The sequence below is a fragment of the Perognathus longimembris genome, chromosome 2 (assembly GCF_023159225.1).
Source record: "Perognathus longimembris pacificus isolate PPM17 chromosome 2, ASM2315922v1, whole genome shotgun sequence".
Taxonomy (NCBI): domain Eukaryota; kingdom Metazoa; phylum Chordata; class Mammalia; order Rodentia; family Heteromyidae; genus Perognathus; species Perognathus longimembris.
Genome location: NC_063162.1, coordinates 45,143,235 through 45,162,549, shown reverse-complemented (window position 1 = coordinate 45,162,549; position 19,315 = coordinate 45,143,235). Strand labels below are relative to the sequence as shown.

The window sequence follows — 19,315 nt, the reverse complement described above, 5'->3', positions numbered from 1 at the left end:
GGAAGGCCCAAGGTTATCTCCCTTTCCCAACCTCGGGACCGTCTCCTGGTCCCAGGAAGGCTGTCATGTCTATTCACCTCTGTGTTACATGAACTAACTGGGCAGGCGTCCAGTGAATTTCTCACATGTGCTTGATACCTCAATTGAGACTGTTTTGCCCTTTAATCATCCTTAGGGATGACTCCTGCCCTATTGAAGGACTTCCTGGAATCAGAATCATGGTTCCAACCTCTGTTTGAGGCCTAATCCCCCTATTTTACTAGCTGAGTTCCTTAGTCCATAGGGGCCTCAGTGTCTTTGGTAAAACAGAAGAGTAAAACTTACCCTGCAAGACCTGTGCAAAAAGGAACTGAAGGAGGTATGTAAACACATGATGTTCGATGATATTAGCTATAAATTTTCAAACAGTACTGGTGGGATCATTTAATCAGAAATAAATGCCTGAGCTGCCATGATGCACACTCCAGTGGAGGTAGGAAGATCTCCTTGGTCAGAAGCCAGCCTGGGACAAAAAATTAGCATTCTATCAGAAAAACAAGCTAAAAGCAAAGGATGGTGTAAGGACTTGAGTTCAAACCTTAGTATACCCCAGAAAAAGTAATAGAATCCTTCTGGATGTCAAGGGCTGGGGCTGGACCAGCCAAGAATGGACAGTGATTTGTGATGGATATGAGATTTCATTTTGTGATGATGAAGATGGTCTAGAATTATATATAGGAGGTAGAGTTGATTATACAGTCTTTTTTTTTTTTTGCCAGTCTTGGGCCTTGGACTCAGGGCCTGAGCATTGTCCCTGGCTTCTCTTTGCTCAAGGCTAGTTCTCTGCCACTTGAGCCACAGCGCCATTTCTGGCCATTTTCTATATATGTGGTGCTGAGGAATTGAACCCAGGGCTTCATGTATAGGAGTCAAGCACTGTTGCCATATTCCCAGCCGATTACACAGTCTTGACCTCATTGATTTTTATGGCACTTAAATAGGTTATACCTTAATTTAAAAATATTCATTTGGCAAACAATAATGAATTTTAAGGGAACTGGATACTGGGGTCAGTGCCAGACACAATCTAGCAAAGGGAGGTCTGTGCCCAAAGAGAAGGTCTAAGGTGTCCTCGCTGTCAGAGAGAAATAACTGTAGGAAGAGAAAAGGAGATGAACACTATTTGAAAGTTTGCATAGCCCAGGACAAATGTGAGACTTGTGTACCACCAATTTATTTGCCTAGCAGTTTCTTGTCACTCAGGATTAGGACAGGTTAGGCTCCCAGCTTTCTATACCCACACTCTGGTACCAGTTTATCTTCTGTTGCTCCAGTGGCTTAGAGAAGGCAGAGATAGGAAAGTTCCCCTTCCTCTTTTTTTCAGTAATGGAGTTTGAACTCAAGGCTTCTCCCTTGCTAGTCAGGTGCTCTGTCACTGGGAGTTGGCTGCATCCCACCATCTTTGCTTTATCCCAGATGTACCAGAAGTGCTGAGCTAGTAAAGGAGAGGCAGGTGAGGGCGTTTGCTCTCCCCGGGACATTAACTCCTGTCCTAGCTGGAGATGACTTTAATGTATCTTGTGTGTTTGCATGCATGTGCTGCTACTGGGGTGTGAACCCAGGGCCTCATACTCTCATTTTTTCCTGCTCAAGGCTTGTGCTATACCAGTTTAAGCCATATCTCTTCTTCCATTTTCCTGCTGGTTAATGGGAGACAAGAGTCTCACACACTTTCCTGCCCTAATGGCTTTGATCTTCTATCCTGAAATCTCAGCCCTCTGAATAACTAGGATTACAGATGTGAGTCACTGGTGCTTAGCTCCAATGTGTCTTCTAGATGGTTCTGATCACAATGCACCCTATATCAGGACTGTTGGATGTCAAGGTTTTTCATCCCAGTTCTATTGTTTATTGGCATATGTTAATTGTACAAAAGGGTTTCAGTATAAAATTCCCATACGTGTAACCAATGTACTTTGGTGGTATATGTTCTCTCTATTACCCTGTCTTTTTTTCCCCCCCAGTCCTAAGGCTTGAACTCAGGGGCTGGGCTCTGTCCCTGAGCCTCTTTGTGCTCAAGGCTAGAGCACTACCACTTGAGCCATAGCACCACTTCTGCCTTTTTCTGAGTAGTTTGTTGGAGATAAATCTCACAGACTTTTCTGTCAAGACTGGTTTCAAACCATAATCCTCAGATCTCAGCCTCCTGAATAGCTAGGATTACAGGCATGAGCCACTGTTGTATTACACTGTCTTATCTCTGACCACAGCATGTAAAAAAAGTACAAAACTGGGAAGATGAGAGCGTCAGTCTGATTAAGAAAACTACCAATGAACTGCTAGGACAGGGACAGGCTAATCTGGAATACAAAACATCTGTAATACTGGAACTGGCTATGAAAGTGTTCCTGTTGTGTGGCTGGCGTCTTACTGGATCTTCCCCACAGCTCTTAAGGTAGGTGCTGATATTTATATTAAGAAGATGGAGATGGTTTTCTGGTGCCAGTAGCTCACACCTGTCTCAGGTAATAGACACCTAGAGGATGAGGGTCCAAGTCAGCCAAGGCAGAAAAATCTGTGACTCCATCTTCTACTAAACAACAAAAAGCCAAACTGTTGGCATGGCTCAGGTAAGTGGTAGAGTGCCAGCTGTGAGCAAGAAAACAGCAAGAGCTGAGGCCCTTTTAAGTCAAGGTACCCGTTCCACTTCTCCAAAAAGAGGATGGGGATTTTTATTTATTTGCCATTCCTGGGGCTTTGACTCAGGGCCTGAGCACTTGTCCCTGTTTTTTTTTTTTTTTTACTCAAGGCTAGCACTCTACCACTTGAGCCACAGCGCCACTTCTGGCTTTTTCTATTTCTGTGGTGCTGAGGAAATGGAACGCAGGGCTTCATGCATGCCAGGCAGGCACTCCACCATTAAGCCATATTCCCAGCCCTTGGGGATGGTTTTAATCTTTCACTGTTAGCTTGAGTACTTCTAGATTTAGCTTCAAATATGCTGGCTCTGGAATCCTTGTCCTTCCTCTGGGTCTTAGCACACACAAAGGGCACTTCCCTACTGTCTGCCCAGAGTATACTCCTCATTCTGGGAGGGAGGCTTTGCACCCTTCTTGGTCCCCAGTCTTTGTCCCTGCGACTGACCATCTTGTTGGTTCTGGTTGGGCTGCCTCTCACACCTGTTTTTCGCTGGATTATCATAGCGTCCACCAAAGCAAAAATTGGGTCTGTTTTTGCTCTCCATTATCCCACCCCTTCGCCAGCACTAAGCACAGTACTTGGCGTACAGTAGGTGCTCAGCTAGGTTGGTGGGATGATTCCGTATTTTCGTGAAGCGAAGAAGCAGGTAGTGTACCCGGGGTCCGCACATCGGGCAGGCAGCGGGTGAGCAGCTCAACAGGTGTCAATAGAGAAGATGAAGAGGTTGGCAAGGGCCGGGTGGAGCAGGGCTGGGGGCGGGGCTTTGCGGGATGGTCGGGGCTTGTGAGGGTGGAGCAGACGGGGCACTGGAGAGAGAGCTTGGAGATAGAGGGGGCCCGCGTGGGAGGGGCGGGGTTTGTGGCTTGTGGTGCGGAGTTGGCGGGGCGCGGGCGGGGCGCTGGCTGGGCGGGGCGGAGACTTCGGCCTATAGGGGGCATTTGTTGCAAAGTTCAAGGCAGTTTGCTAGCGGTCAAGGTCAGTCCCAGGAGCAGCTGGGGCAGCGCGCAGGCGGGAAAGGCGGGGCGCGGGGGTTGGGGCTTTGCCGCGGGGGCGGAGGTTCCGCCAGGCCCCGCCCAGTCCGGAGGGCCTGGGGCTGGCCGCGCCGGAAGGCGCCGGCGGCGGTAGCAGAGCGGAGGGGGAGCACGGGCGCTGCGGGAGATCGGTAGGTGAGGTCACCCCGCAGATGGGGTTCCAGGAGGGTGTGTGTGGGGGGGAGGGGGACCAGCGCCTCGGCGGGACGGGGACTCCCGCTTACACGGGCGCGAGGAGCGGGGTCTGGCAGACGCCGCGTCCCGCGTGGGGAGGTCGGGTCGTGGAATCGCGGCTTAAGGAGTTGGGGGTCGTTGCCGAGGAAACAGGCTGGGACCGCAGCACCCAGTACCCCAGTACCTCGGGCGGAACGCCGGAGGCAGGGTTCCTCCACCGGGGCAGGGAAACGCTCACTTCCCGGCTGGCCCCTAAATCCCAGCTAAGTATTGGTTCAGGCCTGGAAGAGCGGGGTGAGCAGTGGCCACGGGGGTGGGGGTAGGGGGTGGCCCCGATCCTGGGAGGTCTCCCACGGGATGAGGCTGGTGTCGGTGGCCAGGTGTAACCTTAGTCTCTACACCGGGTGCCAGTAGACTTGGGGAGCACCCCGAGTCCCGCTTCGTCCTGTGTTGAAGCTGAACTGTTAGTTCAGCAGGAGCTGAGCTCTGAGGGGACCCTGCCATCAACTTGGCACTGCTTGGAATGGGGAGGGAGCAGGTGGCTTGGGAATGATGCTCCTGCAGGACAGGCACCCAGCTCGGTCAGAGCTTGGGAAGGAATTTCCAGGTTTCCCGGGCTCTGAACCTGTGCATGAAGATTCTCCCTAGCGTGCTCTCAGGTCTTGGCCGCCAGCAGGCTGTTAAATGTCCCTGCCTTCTTCCACCTCCTAGAAATGAATTGTTGAAGGGAAATTGCCGGTAACCAGAGATCCAGAGCACCTCCATTTCATCAGACCAGCTAGACTAGGGCCTTGCTCAGGACTACTACACAGCCCCGAAGTGATGGAGCTGGAGGCGGGGGAGGGGGATGATGTTGGGCTGTGTACACTCTAGCCAACCTGGTCTTTGGTGTTGAAATCAGGTGCATGCTGGCAGACCATGAAGAGTGTCAAGGGGTCCACAAAATAGCTATCTCTGAGGAGGGTAGACACATAGCTTGGCACAGGAGTAGATATGCTACCTCAGTAACCCTGTCTACCCCAGAACTGCCTTCATGGGGACATGAAAGAAGATTGTTCTTTTCAGCAATCCATCTGTTTGGAGGGTACATTTAGAGTATGTTCCCTAGGAGGTTTCCCAGGAAGTACCCCCTTTTCAGCTGGCCTCCAGTGTTCAGGGAGGGAGGTTGTTACCCTTCCATCAGATATTAGATTGGTATTAATAGCCCACCGAGTCACAGTCATGGATCTCTCTAGAATCTTGGCCACTCTGGATATATGGCTACCCAAGGGATCAATGTTGAAATCTACCTTCTGCGTAATACATGACGAACTGAAAAGCTGCGTGTTCTGTTTGGAATTCAGAACTCACATGGCTCCTCCTGTGGGTCTTCAGAGGCCTGACCTCTCAACAAGTTCTGGCTTTTCCCGTCAATTCCTGAAGGCCTCTTATTCTTAAAGAAGAGTCCCCCTGGGATCAGGCTGGGTATTTGGCAGAGGAAACAGGACTGACTGAGAAGATTCAAGAGTAAACCGCATTTTGTGTGTTGGGGGATTGGGTAGAGGTGCAATCAATTAGGAATTGCTGGACAAACTATTCCTGAGGCTAGACAGATGTAGTTGGGATTGCTTGCACTCCCTAGTTACCATATGACTTCAGCTATTCCAAGTCAAGCTCTGTTATATATCCACACAAAAATATGTCTACATGTTCATAGTGCATTTCTCACTATTGATGGAAACACCCTTAGTGGTCATAGCTAAGAATGCAAATAGAATGTTGTATATTCAAGCTGGGCAGTATGTGATACCCATTCCATGTAAAGATGTAGTAAAAGTGCCAGGAATGCTAACTGTGGTAGCAGTTGCGTGTATGTATGTTTTAGTACTAGAGTACTATATTTTATTACCTGAAAAATGGGACAAGGCAGTTGTATTGCCTGACCTTTTCATAGACAAACTTTTCATGTGAAAATGTCTTCATCTTTAAAAAATGAATAGCTATGCTGTGTACCTGTAATCCTAGATACTCAGGAGCCTCAATATCTGGACAATGGAAGTTAAAAGCCAGACTTGGCAGTAAAGTTTGCAAGACTCAATCTCTAAAATAACCAGTGAAAAATAGGGCTGGTGTTAAGGTTCAAGTAGTAGAGTACCAGCTGTGAGCACAGGCGTTCAGATCAAACCCTAGTACTGGGGGAAAAAAAAGAAGGTGCCAGTGGTTCAGACCTAGAATCCTAGCTATTCAGGAGGCTGAGATCTGAGGATCACAGTTTGAAGCCAGTCTAGGTAGGAAAGTCCATGACACTCACCTCCAATTAATCACCAAAAAGCCAGAAATGGATCAAGTGGTAAGCACTAGCCTTGAGCAAAAAAGCCCCCCAAAACTCAGGGACAGTGCCCAGGCCCTGAGTTCAAGCCTCACCCCACAACCCCCACAAATAGCTATAGAATTTTTGTTGTATGGGAAAATAATGGATGCTTCCATAGACTAATGTGTAGTGTCCCACTGATTGAAGTGTGCCATCCCCACTGCCATTCATTCATTCATTCATTCATGCACATTAAGCATCTACAGGGTGTGCAGCTATAAACGCAGGGCCATGGCTGACACCTAAGCCCTTGGTTTAGGTGTCTGGCAAAGCAGGTCATGGCCCACAGAGGGGAATGTGCCATCCTTGGAGTATAGGCAGAATTGACAACTAAGGAAAATCTTCTGTCCAAGTTAGGCAATAGCTGCAGTGAGGGAAGGGTGGAATGTGTTGGAAAAGCACTAGTGAGAGTGTCAGAGGTCAGTAGAGGAGAGAGAAGATTCCAGAAAGGGCCTAGGGAGCTCTCAGTGAGGAAGTGTCTGCACTCCTGGACCTATCCTAGGTCCCCCTAGACCTTACACTGGGAACCCCAGAAAAGCATTTGCTTTCATGTGCCTTTGGGGAAGCAAGTTGATGATCCAAGGGGCTGTGGAAAACGGGGCCTCATTGCTTTGGTTTAACCAGGATGCCTGACAGGCCTGTTGGGACCCCTGATTTTTTTTCCTCCTAGGGAGGGAGTCCTCATGATATGTGGAGGTCAGGCTTGTTTGTTCTCTTGGCATGTCTGTTCTGGCCCCTGTCCCTTGTCCTTTGTGGTCTTTTGACCTTTGTGCTACACATGCCCTGAACTTCTTACACTCACTCCCTTCCTGCCTTTGGGCCTTTAGCCTATACCTGTCCTCTGCTGGGATGGGTCCTGACTCAGCTTCTCTTTGGGGTTCTAGGCTACGCTTCTTGAGTCTCCCTGATGGTCCAGTGTGACCAGCCCATCATGGATCATGGGTAACACTCTTCAAGCTATGCAGCCCCTCTCAGGGCCAGTGTCCAGCCTGCTTGTAGGTGGGATTTTCCTGGATGTTTTCCTGACCTTGTCATTGGCTGCCAGCCCCAGAAGGGACCATGCAGAAGAAGGCAGGTGAACATACCCCACCCTTGGCCTCTCATGTCCCCAGGCCCTGCTCAGCTCCTGGTGTGCACTCTTGCCTCTGGCTTGTCCCTAAGCCCTCCTAATCCTGACCCCCAGGAGACATTCTCCTGCGACTCACTTGGCAGGTTAAGTCTGATGAATACTTGGGATCAGCTCTGGATAGTCTTGTGAGGACCTGGAGTAGAGAAGGTTGCACTGCCTCTGGGGGGATCTTGTCTTGGGAACCATTTTGGAGGCTGCCATGTCACATCTCAGAAAGGGGCTGCAGTGATGACTAGACAGTAGGTGGCCTTTCAGTCTTCCTAGAGGGGCTAGAACACACTCCCCCATGAAGTCCTTCAGCAGCCTGAGTCCACCCACTTCAAGTGAAGTGACTTCAGAGTCCTGGTCCTCCTTCCTTGATGCCTCCCTCCCCAGCCTGCACCCCTGACTGCTTTCTGTGCTGTGAGCTTTGTTTCTTCCCCAGGTACCTAAAGCAGGCTCCTTGTGTGTGGCTCCGCAAGCAGGAGGATGCTTGATCACCTGTTGCTGGAGCCATCATCCCCAGCAAGCCTTCCACAGCTGGGGATTTCTCTAGGGTTATTTTCCCTCTAAGGGGCTCCATGGCTGCCCCCACACCAGAGTCTGCAGCCTGTTTGAAGGCCACAGTATAGTGTCCTTGTCTGGGGTTCATCCTGGCTGGAGACAAGCCCCCTGGGGGCAGCCCCAGACCAGCCTTTCCACTCCCTGTGGAGCAGACTCCGGGATGCTATAAATGCTGTCCCAGCCTCCCAGGTGTGGATGGGCCAGACTCAGCAACTTGGCTCCTTTCCCCTTTTGCCTCTGTGCTCAGCAGTTCCACGTGTAGTGACCCAGCTCAGCACTTCTGTCTGTCTCAGGTGGCTCCTGTTTCTGGCTGTGGGCCAAGGGGTCCCAAATTTTAGCTCCATTGAGACTCAGCCAAGGCTTTCTTTCAGTTTGTTGGGAACTGGTGAGTCTCCAGTACTCTGGGGTGAGCATGAAGTCCAAAATCAAGGGGCTAGCATGTGATGAGGTCCTTGCTGCTGCAAAAGAGGACGGGACAGCAAGAGATCAAACTTGAGTCCCAGAAGCGTTTTACAATCAGGATTAATCCACACTGTGGTTTTAGACCCTTCAGGACCCAAACCCTTCCCATTATGGTCACTTCCCACCACTCTCAAAGGGAGGATTACATTTTTAATTCATGTTTTGGAGGAGACACATACATATCATAGCTGGCACGCTTGTCCTACCCTGGTTGCCCTCATTAGGCCTTGCAATCAAGCTGGTGAGCCTGGAAGGATCTGGTTGTAGTGTTTGCTTCGCACAGGCCTTGGAGAATTTCCCTTTAAAGGGGCTGGGAATATGGTCTAGTGGCAAGAGCGCTTGCCTCGAATACTTGAAGCCCTGGGTTCGATTCCTCAGCACCACATATATGGGAAACGGCCAGAAGTGGCGCTGTGGCTCAAGTGGCAGAGTGCTAGCCTTGAGCAAAAGGAAGCCAGGGACAGTGCTCAGGCCCTGAGTCCAAGCACCAGGACTAGCAAAAAAAAAAAAAAAAAAAAAAAAATTCCCTTTAGATTCTTTATACACCATTGGTGGGAGTGTCATGCAGCCAGCCACTGTGGAAATCAACATGGAGGCTCCTCCAGCAGCTAAAAATGGACCTACCATATGATCCAGTATACTATTACTGTGGATATGCCCAAAGGAATCAGAGTCTCTTTCTTCTTACCCATGTTTATAGCAGTGCTGGTCACAGTAGCTAAGTCATGGAGTCAGCCTAGGTGCCCAGCAACTGAGTAAAGAAAATGTGGATGTACATACATGCATATGTATATGTATGTATATATATACACATGTATGCATATATATACATACATACATACAGATAGATAGATAGATAGATAGCAGGGTGGCTGGGAATGGGATGGAAGTCAGGCATTCTTCTTTCTGAATTAAATTCATATTCCACTAATGAAGGATTTAACTCTGTGTTTTTTTTTTTTTCAGAGTAGGCAGTACTAGAGCTTGAACTCAGGGCCAGAGCTCTGTCCCTTAGCTTTTTGAGCAAGGCTGGTACACTATGTATGTTACAATACAGTGTTATCTACCCACAAGGAAAACCAAAATTATGACAATTATAGGAATATGGATGGAATTGGAGAACATCATGTTGAGTGAAATAGACCAGACTCCAATAAATACCACATGAAAAAGGCATGAAAGTAGAGGGGACTACTTGGGATCAGCAGGGATAGAGTGGATGAGGGTAAATATGCTTGTGTACATACATGAAGATGTCATAATGAAACCCATTGTTTTGTATAATTAATATATTCTAACAGTAATTTTCCTTGAGAGGTGGCCTGTGCAGGCAGTTCCCCACAGGCATGCCGGCATTTCTGTTCACTTGCCTAACTTCCCCTGGTTCTTTGGCTTTGGACTCTCTGCCTTTATAAGAGCAGGGACCTCATGCGAATGTGTTGGCCACAGGATCCACAGCAAGAACATGCTATATGTGTTGAGTGAACATTATTTCCTCTTCAAAAGAAGTGTATGGAGTAAAAACAGATTAGTTTAATGTGAGCAAAAAATTAGTCATGGCCGTAGGTACAGAGTGTCTCTAGAAGGCTTCACACAGCTTCAACACCAATGGGTCCCTGGAGAAGGGAACAGGGTGGCTGACAACAGGATGGAAATCAGGTACTCTTCCTTCTGAAGTCAGTTCAAATTCCACTAGAGAAAGACTCACCTCTTTCTTTTCAGGGTAGGCAGTATTGGAGCTTGAACTCAAAGTCAGGTTACTGTCCCTTAGCTTTTTCTCAAGGCTGTCACTCTACCACTTGAGCCACAGCTCCACTTATGAATTTCTGATGATTAATTGGAAAAAAGGAGTCTCATGGACTTTTCTGCACAGGCTGTCTTTGAACCCCAATCCTCAGATCTCAGCTTCCTCAGTAGCTGGGATTACAGGTGTGAGCCACTGGTGCCTGGCAGATTCACCTCTTTTAAAAAGGGAGGCAGGGGGCAGGGAACATGGCCTAGTGGTAGAGTGCTTGCCTCACATACATGAAGCCCTGGGTTCAATTCCTCAGCACCACATATATAGAAAAGGCCAAAAGTGGCGCTGTGTCTCAAGTGTTAGAATGCTGGCCTTGAGCAAAAAGAAGCCAGGGACACTGCTCAGGCCCTGAGTTCAAGCTCCAGGACTGGCCAAAAAAAAAAAAAAACAAAACCAAAACAAAACAAAACAAAAAATAACAAAAACAAAAAGGGAGACACATGGCATGCCAGTCCAGGCATCTCTCCTGACTGATATGGTCTTTTTCCTAGCCTAGCACTATCTGGTTTGAGATGGGGTCCCAAGTATCAGTGGACACAGGAGCTCTGCATGTGGTGATTGTGGGCGGAGGCTTCGGCGGGATTGCAGCTGCCAGCCAGCTGCAGGCACTAAACATCCCCTTTATGCTGGTGGACATGAAGGACTCCTTCCACCACAATGTGGCAGCCCTCCGAGCCTCTGTGGAGAGTGGTAAGGAACCCTCCCTTCTTTATTCCCTCTTCCTTTCTCCATGCTGTCTTTATGAGAATGGTTGTGTTACTACTGAGGGTATTGTTTCAAGGCTGAGAGTGATTTTCCTTCATGTACAGCATGTTACCTAAGTTTTACCATTTTACTGCTAGATATATTTCAGAGAACCTGAAGGTCACTGATCTTTTTTTTTTTTTCTTAATGAGGATAGTCCTGGGATTTGAATTCAGCACACTGCACTTTTTGCAAGGCTGGTGCTCTCATATCACAGCCCCTGATGATCTTTGGTCTTAAGCAGCTACTATAATAAAGCCCCAGGGGCTGGGAATATGGCCTAGTGGTAAAGTGCTCGCCTCATATACATCAAGCCCTGGGTTCGATTCCCCAGTACCACATATATAGAAAAAAACGGGAAGTGGCACTGTGGCTCAAGTGGTAGAGTGGTAGCCTTGAGCAAAAAGAAGCCAGGGACAGTGCTCAGGCCCTGAGTCCATGCCCCAGGACTGGCAACAAAAACAACACAAATGAAGCCCCCAAATAAGAGCTTGGGCTTTTTGGAAGACCCAGGGATTGGGTGGCATTTTAGGGGCACAGAGTGCCTGGTGTCCACTGAGTAGCCTAGCTCTGGCCAAGGACACTCTAACTGGTATATAACTTAGGGAAGATTCTGCCTAGTTCTATAATGCCACCTTTCTGTAATTATTCCCCAGGCTTCGCCAAAAAGACATTCATTTCGTATTCAGTGACCTTCAAGGACAACTTCCGGCAGGGCCAGGTGGTTGGGATCAACCTGAAGAATCAGACGGTGCTGTTGCAGGGTGGCGAGGTAAGTGTGGGCTCTGTCCTTGGGCATCAGCTGGCTCTCTGGAGGACTGTCAAGGTATGAGAGAGCCTTCCATGGCCTCCCTGCCCTGCCTGGTGCTGGACAGGTGCAGCTTCATAAACAAAGGCTCCACCATAGCAACAAGGGTGTGACAAGTCTCTCCTATATGCCAGGCACTGTCTGATGCCTTCACATGAATCTCATTTAATTTCTGTCATGGCTCAGTATGGTAGTTGGTATATCTTTGTTTAAAAAAAAATTTTGTGGGGCTGGGAGTATGGCCTAGTGGCAAGAGTGCTTGCCTTGTATACATGAAGCCCTGGGTTCAATTCCCCAGCACCACATATATAGAAAAGGCCAGAAGTGGCGCTGTGGCTCAAGTGGCAGAATGGTAGCCTTGAGCAAAAAGAAGCCAGGGACAGTGCTCAGGCCCTGAGTCCAAGGCCCAGGACAGGCAAAAAAAAAAAAAAAAAAAAAAAAAATTTGTGGGCTAGGAATATAGCCTAGAGGCATGAATGTTAACCTCATATACATGAAGCCCTGGGTTCGATTCCCCAGCACCACATATATAGAAAACGGCCAGATCTGGCCCTGTGGTTCAAGTGGCAGAGTGTTAGCCTTGAGCAAAAAGAGGCCAGGGACAGTGCTCAGGCCCTGAGTCCAAGGCCCAGGACTGGCCAAAAAATAATTTTTTTTTGGTGCCCATTTGGCTTAAATTCAGGGTTTTGCACTCTTGCTTGCCTTTTTTCTCAAGGCTGGTATTCTGCCACTTGAGTCATACCTTTCACACCTTCACTCTGGCTTCCCACTGGTTAAATGGAGATAAGAGTTCCCTGGGATTAGTCTACCTGGGCTTGAACCTTGATCCTCAGGTCTCAACCTCCTGAGTTACTGGGATTACAGGTGTAAGCCACCAGTTCCTGGCTTTTTTCATTACTATTATTATTATTAGTCCTGAGGCTTGAACTCAGGGCCTGGATACTGTCCCTGAGCTTCTTTTGCTCAAAGCTGGCATTCTACCACTTGAGCCATAGTGCTACTTCTGGCTTTTTCTGTGTGTGTGGTACTGAGGAATTGAACCCAGGGCTTCATGCATGCTAGGCAAGCACTCTACCACTAAGCCACATTCCCAGCCCTTTTTTGTTTCTTTGAGTTAGGGTTTTATAGCCCAGTCTAGCTTTGAACTTGAGATCTTCTTGCCCAAATCACCAAGTGCTGGCATTATACACACAGCTTTCTTTTCTTCTCTCTTCTCCCTCTCTTTCTTCCTGTTTGATGGGTAGGTAGAGAGATCATCTAAAATGTCCAGGGAATTCTAAACTACCATCTGTCCTGCTTATTCCCTACCAGTGGTTTCCTGCTCTTTTGCTTCTGCCCTTCCCCTCCTGCTGCTGGACAAGTTCACCTCCCATTACCACGGTGGCTGGCTCCACAGCCCAAGTGTTCTGCTTCCTTAGGTGGCTCAGGGGTTCTAGTGTCTTCTCTTGGCCCCATTGGTTTGGTGATTTCACTTCCCTCCAATGGGGCTGCTCCCTGTGTGCCCAGTGGCCTTTCCATCCCTTACCCCTTGGCAGGTGGGGGCCTGGTGTTGGATGCAGATATCCAGGCCTCCTCTTTCCTGTTCTCTCCTAACCTTTCTTTTTCTTGTCCCTCACAGGCCCTGCCCTTCTCCCATCTTATCCTGGCTACCGGCAGCACCGGGCCCTTCCCAGGCAAATGTAATGTGTTTTGCCAGCAGGCTGCCATCCAGGCCTATGAGGACATGGTGAAGCAGGTGAGCTGTAGTAACAGGCATGGGGGCTGGCCAGAGAGCATATGGTGAATGGCAGAGCAGAGAGGTCACATGGGAGGCCTCCGGGCAGCCTCCAAAGCTGGAGCACTGAGTCATTGGGAAGAAATTTCCAGGAATATTGCCTCTGGTCTGTCACTGAGGCCTGGACAGGAGCTCCTAGACCTACACATGGCCTTACTCTCACTTTATGTTCTTCTGTCCCCTATGTCACATGGGGCTTTGTGATTGGTGGAGCAGGCTCAGGTCCTGACTGCAGTCAATTTCCACAACATTCTTTCAAGAAGGGGAGGAGGAGGCCTGTTTGGCATCCAAACATAGAGCATTCTCTGCACTTCTTAGGCTCTCTGCCTCAGGCAGAAGGTAGATGTGCAGGTGGGTTCCATGTTCTCTTCTCCAGGTCCAGAAATCACAGTTCATCGTGGTGGTGGGAGGCGGCTCTGCGGGAGTGGAGATGGCAGCGGAAATTAAGACGGAGTACCCTGAGAAAGAGGTGAGGCTCCTACCTGAGCTCTGACCTTCATGTGGCCAACTGCTTCTGCTTCTCCTGCTGACCTTCAGGAGTTTATTCAGGGCTTGGAGGCCAAGCTCCATGCACAGCCATTGTGTGTCCCACCTTATGTGGGATTCTGCAGGATATTTTCCTAGAGATCTGGTATCCTGTATCTCCGTGGCACTGTTCTGGGTGTGTCCTTATTCAGGGAGAGGAGGATCAAGCCCCAGGCTATGTCTTATAAAGTTGGCTACTCCTGTCCTCCCAGAATCCAGGTCTTTATAATGAAACCTAGACTTCAATGATTTCTTCTTGTTGCCAGCCAATATGGACCAGGTCACTCTCAGTTGACTTCTTGGCATGTATTATTATTTTTTTTTTTTTTGCCAGTTTTGCTTTCTCTGTTTATGTGGTGCTGAGGAATCAAGCCCAGGGTTTCCTGCAAGCTAAACAAGCACTCTGCTGCTAAGCCACATTCCCAGCCCAACTTCTTGGTGTTTTTCCTGATGGGAATGTCCTTGCTCTGGAGAGCCACGTGGTGGTCCACGCTCTGGTCAGTGGGGGAAGCCACAGGGCGGTCCCTCACTGCCCAAACAGCAGTGCCTCTGTCTTGACCCTTCTAATGCTGGAGTGGTAGAGAACCAGCCTGGCAGTCAGAAATAGAAGAGCTAGCCTCCCCTGGGCCTGGTGAGGGCCTGATGAGCTGTGACAACACTAATGGACCTGCAGGCCCCAGCTGGCCCGCCTCGCGTGCAGACAGACTCTGAGAACCTTGCAGAGATGGTGGATGCTTCTTTTCTTCCCAAGGGAGAGCTGGGTTTTGAAAAGAAAAATCAATCTATACTTAATTTATTCCTATAGCTATTTTCTGATAAATTGTCAAAATTATGAGCAATTGATATGATTAAAGGTTACTCATTTTGAATGATGAGAACTGAATGGGGCAAAGCCACAAGAGTAACACTACTGTGGGATTTTTCACATGTCAGTGTTCCAGGAGGAGCTGTGTGTCCTGCAGTTCAGTTCAGCTGAGACACTGAGCAGTTAGCACTGACCTGCAGATCAAGGGCTTAGTCCTATAATAATGGCCTCAAGTCAGATGCTGGCTATGAGGAATGGTCCCCAACTTAGCTACACTCCTGTCTGACTGGATTCAAATGGAGAACTGTTATGACCTTGTGATTGGGTTTGGTAATGTCTTAGAGTGGCTGATATGAACCTAGGAAAAATCTGACTTACGATTGCGATTTATGACAAAGGTTTGTTCACTCCTAGGATACAGATGGAGGGTCAGGTTAAGAGGTTCTTAGTGGGAGGGTGGGAAGGGCCCTGAGTTTAGGAGGTTCTGTGCCCTGGAGCACATAGAACTATCCAAGCTCTGTAGGGAGTTTCTAGCGGCATTATGTGGGCCTGATGGATTACAAACTTAATCTCCAGCATTTCTCCTTTCCCTGGAGGATGGGGTTAGGGGTGGAATGGAAAGTCCCAAGCTCCCAGTCCTGGTTTGATCTTTCCGGTGACTAACCCCCATCCAGAACCCATGAAGAGTACCCTTACAAGAACAAAAGATATCTGGGTGCTGGTGGCTCATGCTTGTATTCCTTGTTATTCAAGAGGCTGAGATTTGAGAATCACAGTTCAAAGCCAGCCCAGGCAGGAAAGTCTGTGAGACTCTTACCTCCAATTAACCACCAGAAAATGGGAAGTGGCGCTGTGGCCCAGAGTGGTAGTGCTAGCCTTGAGCAAATAAAAGAGCAACCAGGCCCTGAGTTCAAGTGCCATGACTCCCCCCAAAAAGAACAAAAGATATTCTGTGGTGGCTCATGCCTGTAATTCTAGCCACCTAGCAGGTTGATATCTGAGGATCCTGAAAGACTGAAAGACTCTTATCTTCAATTAACCAGCAAAAAGCTGGAAGTGGAGGTATGGCTTAAGTGATACAGCACCAGCTTTGAACAAAAATAAAAAGCTAAGGGACAGAGCTCAAGGCCTGAGTTCATCTCAGTACTAGAACAAAAACAACAACAACAACGAAAAGACATTCTGTCACCCAGGAACTGCAAAGGGATTCAGGGGCTCTGTGTCAGATGCTCCTGTTACTCAGAAAATTACAAAGATCCTCAAAGCTCTGGTCAAATACAAAAATATTAGAATAAATGTCTCAGCAGTTCTTTCTACAAGGGCTGTAAGAGCTGGATGTCAGGAATCAGGGTGAAGGCCTTCCTTCCTTCCTTCCTTCCTTCCTTCCTTCCTTCCTTCCTTCCTTCCACTTTTCTGGTACTAGGTTTGAACTCAGGGCCTTGTACTTGCTTGGCTGAGACATCTGCCACTGGAGCCATAGCTCCAGCCCTCTATGTATGTATTTCTTGTTATGTTGTAGGGGTAAAGACCCACGTGAAGTAGAAATTTAGTTCAACTAAGTCAGCATAATGTTCATATGCTTATACTTAGTAGGTAAATAATAGTAATGCAACAGAACATGTCAAGTTATATCCTCTACACGTTTTCTCTTCATCATAACAAAGTTCCTGAGTGGGGTGGTTATACCCATTTCAGTGAGCTTCTGAGTGGTGATATCAGAGGTGGGGTTTCAGAGCTGGGCTACTTCCTGCCTCCTTGTATCCACCCAGATAACTGGATATGTCCAGGAGTGCCAATTTTAGAACTTGCCTGACCATCAATACCACCCTGGTGGAATTCTGCTTGCTTATATGTAGATTATGCCATTAGAAGGGCCCTGAGATGCTTGTAAGTAACTCTGCAGCTGGCCTAGGGGAGGTTGGGGTTGGCACACTGGCACATGGGTAGTCCTTTGGTCTAGGGATGCAGGATGTTGATAAAAGTGTTGTAGACAAGGTGGTGTGGGCTGGAGCTCTGCTTGCCATGGTCTGCTACCAGCCCTGTGCAAATGACTTCTCTGGGGCCTCAGTTGGTAGAGGAGGTGGTCGGTGTGGTGGGTGTTTATGTGACTCAGAGACTGGGGTTCCCTTTCATCCTCTGGGCCATTTTGTCCCTAGGTCACTCTCATTCACTCCCAAGTGGCCCTGGCTGACAATGAGCTCCTTCTCTGTGTGCGGCAGGAAGTGAAGGAGATCCTCCTCCGGAAGGGTGTCCAGCTACTGCTGAGTGCGTGTGACCTCACTCCTCCGTGTGACCTCACCCCTCCGTGTGACCTCACCCCTCCATGTGACCTCACCTCTCGATGTGACCTCACCCCTCAGCCTTTCCCGGCTTGCTGAGTTGTGGCCCAGGGGCTTGGCCAGAGCTTCCTGCTGCAGGGCCTGTGTCTTCCCCATTGTGTGCAGGATTCAGCACGAAGCATGGGTAATAGATTCAAGCATGACTCCAGTGTGAGGCTCCTTATCCAGGAAGTAGAAGTCAAGAAGGCAGCAGTGCTGGTCAGATACCTGGGGATACCTGTTTGCTGAACTATTTTTTAAAAAGTGCATCTAAAGGATTTGCCCTGAGTTTTGATGTCCATTGGGAGTGGGAAGGGGATTGTTGGTTTGTATTTTGAGTGGGAGGTGTTTTGTCCAGAGCAGGTGGTGAGAGAAGCACCCAGCATTTTAGAGGGGTTCTAATCCAGCAGTGGGATATCCATGATTTACTCCCTCATGCTTTGTGCTGAAGGAGATAAGGCATTTTTAAGTCCTTCCCACCTGTCACACCCTTTGTTTTTTTTTTTTTTTTTTTTTGCCATTCCTGGTCCTTGGACTCAGGGCCTGAGCACTGTCCCTGGCTTCTTCCCGCTCAAGGCTAGCACTCTGCCACCTGAGCCACAGTGCCCCTTCTGGCCGTTTTTTCCATATATGTGTAGGAGGCAAGCACTCTTGCCACTAGGCCATACTCCCAGCCCCCTTTGTTTTTTTGGTGCTAGTCCTGGGCCTGGACACTGTCCCCGAGGTTGTTTTTTTTTTTACTCAAGGCTAGTGCTTTACCACTTGAGCCACAGCTTTACTTGCTTGTAGTTAATTGGAGACAGTCTCACAGATATTCCTGCCCAAGGTGGCTTTGAACTGTGATCCTCAGTTCTTAGCCTCCTGAGTAGCCAGGATTACAGGTGTGAGCCACCAGTGGCAGGCTCACAGCCTCCTTTTGGTAACTGGATGTTCAAGTCATGAATACTGTGAGCTGCTTCTCTGAAGCTACCTGCCCTAAAACTTGGTTCGAAGTGTCCTGGGACGGGAAAGGTGACAACCAGAGAGGCCGACTTGAGGCACTTCCAGGGAGGCTCGGCCTCACTCCCTTCCAGTTGTATCCTCTGAGGCAGGATATCCACCTGTGTGCTTCCTGGGGTAGGAGAGTGGACTGAAGAAGAGGCTGGGTGGGAAGATGGAGTGAAGGGGAAGCCTCGTTGAATGGCCCTGGCCTTGCCTGTGGTCAGCCATGGTGTGGTGCCAGCCTTTGCCAGCCTCCTAATCATGGAACCCCCTGACAGGTGAGCGGGTGATCAACCTGGAGGAGCTGCCCCTCAATGAGTATCGGGAGTACATCAAGGTGCAGACAGACAAGGGCACGGAGGTGGCCACCAACCTGGTGATTCTCTGCAGCGGTGTCAAGATCAACAACTCTGCCTACTGCAGTGCCTTTGGTAAGGGCAGCTGGCCCTCTGTCCAGCACTCTTGAGGATGCCCTCCAGTCTCTGCCTTCCACCCTCACCTCAGAAGCTCACTGGTTTAAATTCAGAATGGTAAATTTGAACTTTAAATGCAGGCAAGGGTCCCCTTTTGTGGAGCTTTCCTCAGCTCTTGGGTGGCTCTAGCTCAAGCTGATCAAGGACACCGGGAATTTTCTAAAGTTAGGCTGCCCCCTAGTGGTAAATCCTGGGTTAGCCCTTTTATGCACAGTGTCCTGCTGTCTCCAAATTTGGATACAAACATCTGGCTACTTCAGCTTACAGTTTGCAGTGAGGTTTTGGGGTTGGGGACAGTCCTTAGCCTTAAAGCCCCGTGACTAGCTGCTTGGAGGTGTAGTGGGCGGGTTGATTTGTGAGAGCAGGATACTCAGTGGCCAGATCCTCTGGTTGCTTGGTGTCCCCATGTCCTTGTCATCTACTTCTGAGTGTTGCTTCCAGACCAGGAGCTCCTGCCTGCATGCAACAGGAATGGGAGTTAGGACTAATCATGGACACAGAGCACCCCATTGCCCTCGTGTGTTTTCACAGATAAGTTACTTGGTATTTATGAAAGCCCCACATTTATTTTAAAATTCTGATCTGTGTCCAAAGGGGAATTGAAGACCTGGATCTCTGTGCCTGACTTTGCAGGAGGGTCGGAGGTAGGGACTTGGGGCAGGACTATAGCAGGTGGGAAGATCACCTCTTGGATATGCGCCTCTGAGGTGTCTGGACCAGT

General features: G+C 49.0%; 1 protein-coding gene across 6 annotated transcripts in view; it reads left to right on the top strand.

The window, feature by feature from the left end:
* The first annotated feature begins 336 nt into the window (after positions 1-336).
* Positions 337-19,315, top strand: part of Aifm2 (apoptosis inducing factor mitochondria associated 2) — a 46,916-nt gene continuing 27,937 nt past the window's right edge. For 2 of the 6 annotated variants that reach the window (XR_007209927.1, XM_048338931.1), the window contains exons 1-7: positions 3,767-3,841; positions 10,658-10,856; positions 11,567-11,682; positions 13,337-13,453; positions 13,869-13,961; positions 16,979-17,087; positions 18,400-18,552. Coding sequence is in view for 5 of the 6 variants with exons in the window: in XM_048338931.1 (XP_048194888.1) it covers positions 10,679-10,856; positions 11,567-11,682; positions 13,337-13,453; positions 13,869-13,961; positions 16,979-17,087; positions 18,400-18,552 (766 nt within the window). In the remaining variant the exon portion in view is untranslated. Of the gene's footprint in view, positions 359-3,766; positions 3,846-10,657; positions 10,857-11,566; positions 11,683-13,336; positions 13,454-13,868; positions 13,962-16,978; positions 17,088-18,399; positions 18,553-19,315 lie in introns of those variants that run through there. The other 4 variants (XM_048338933.1, XM_048338935.1, XM_048338932.1 and 1 more) reach the window with 4 other exon arrangements.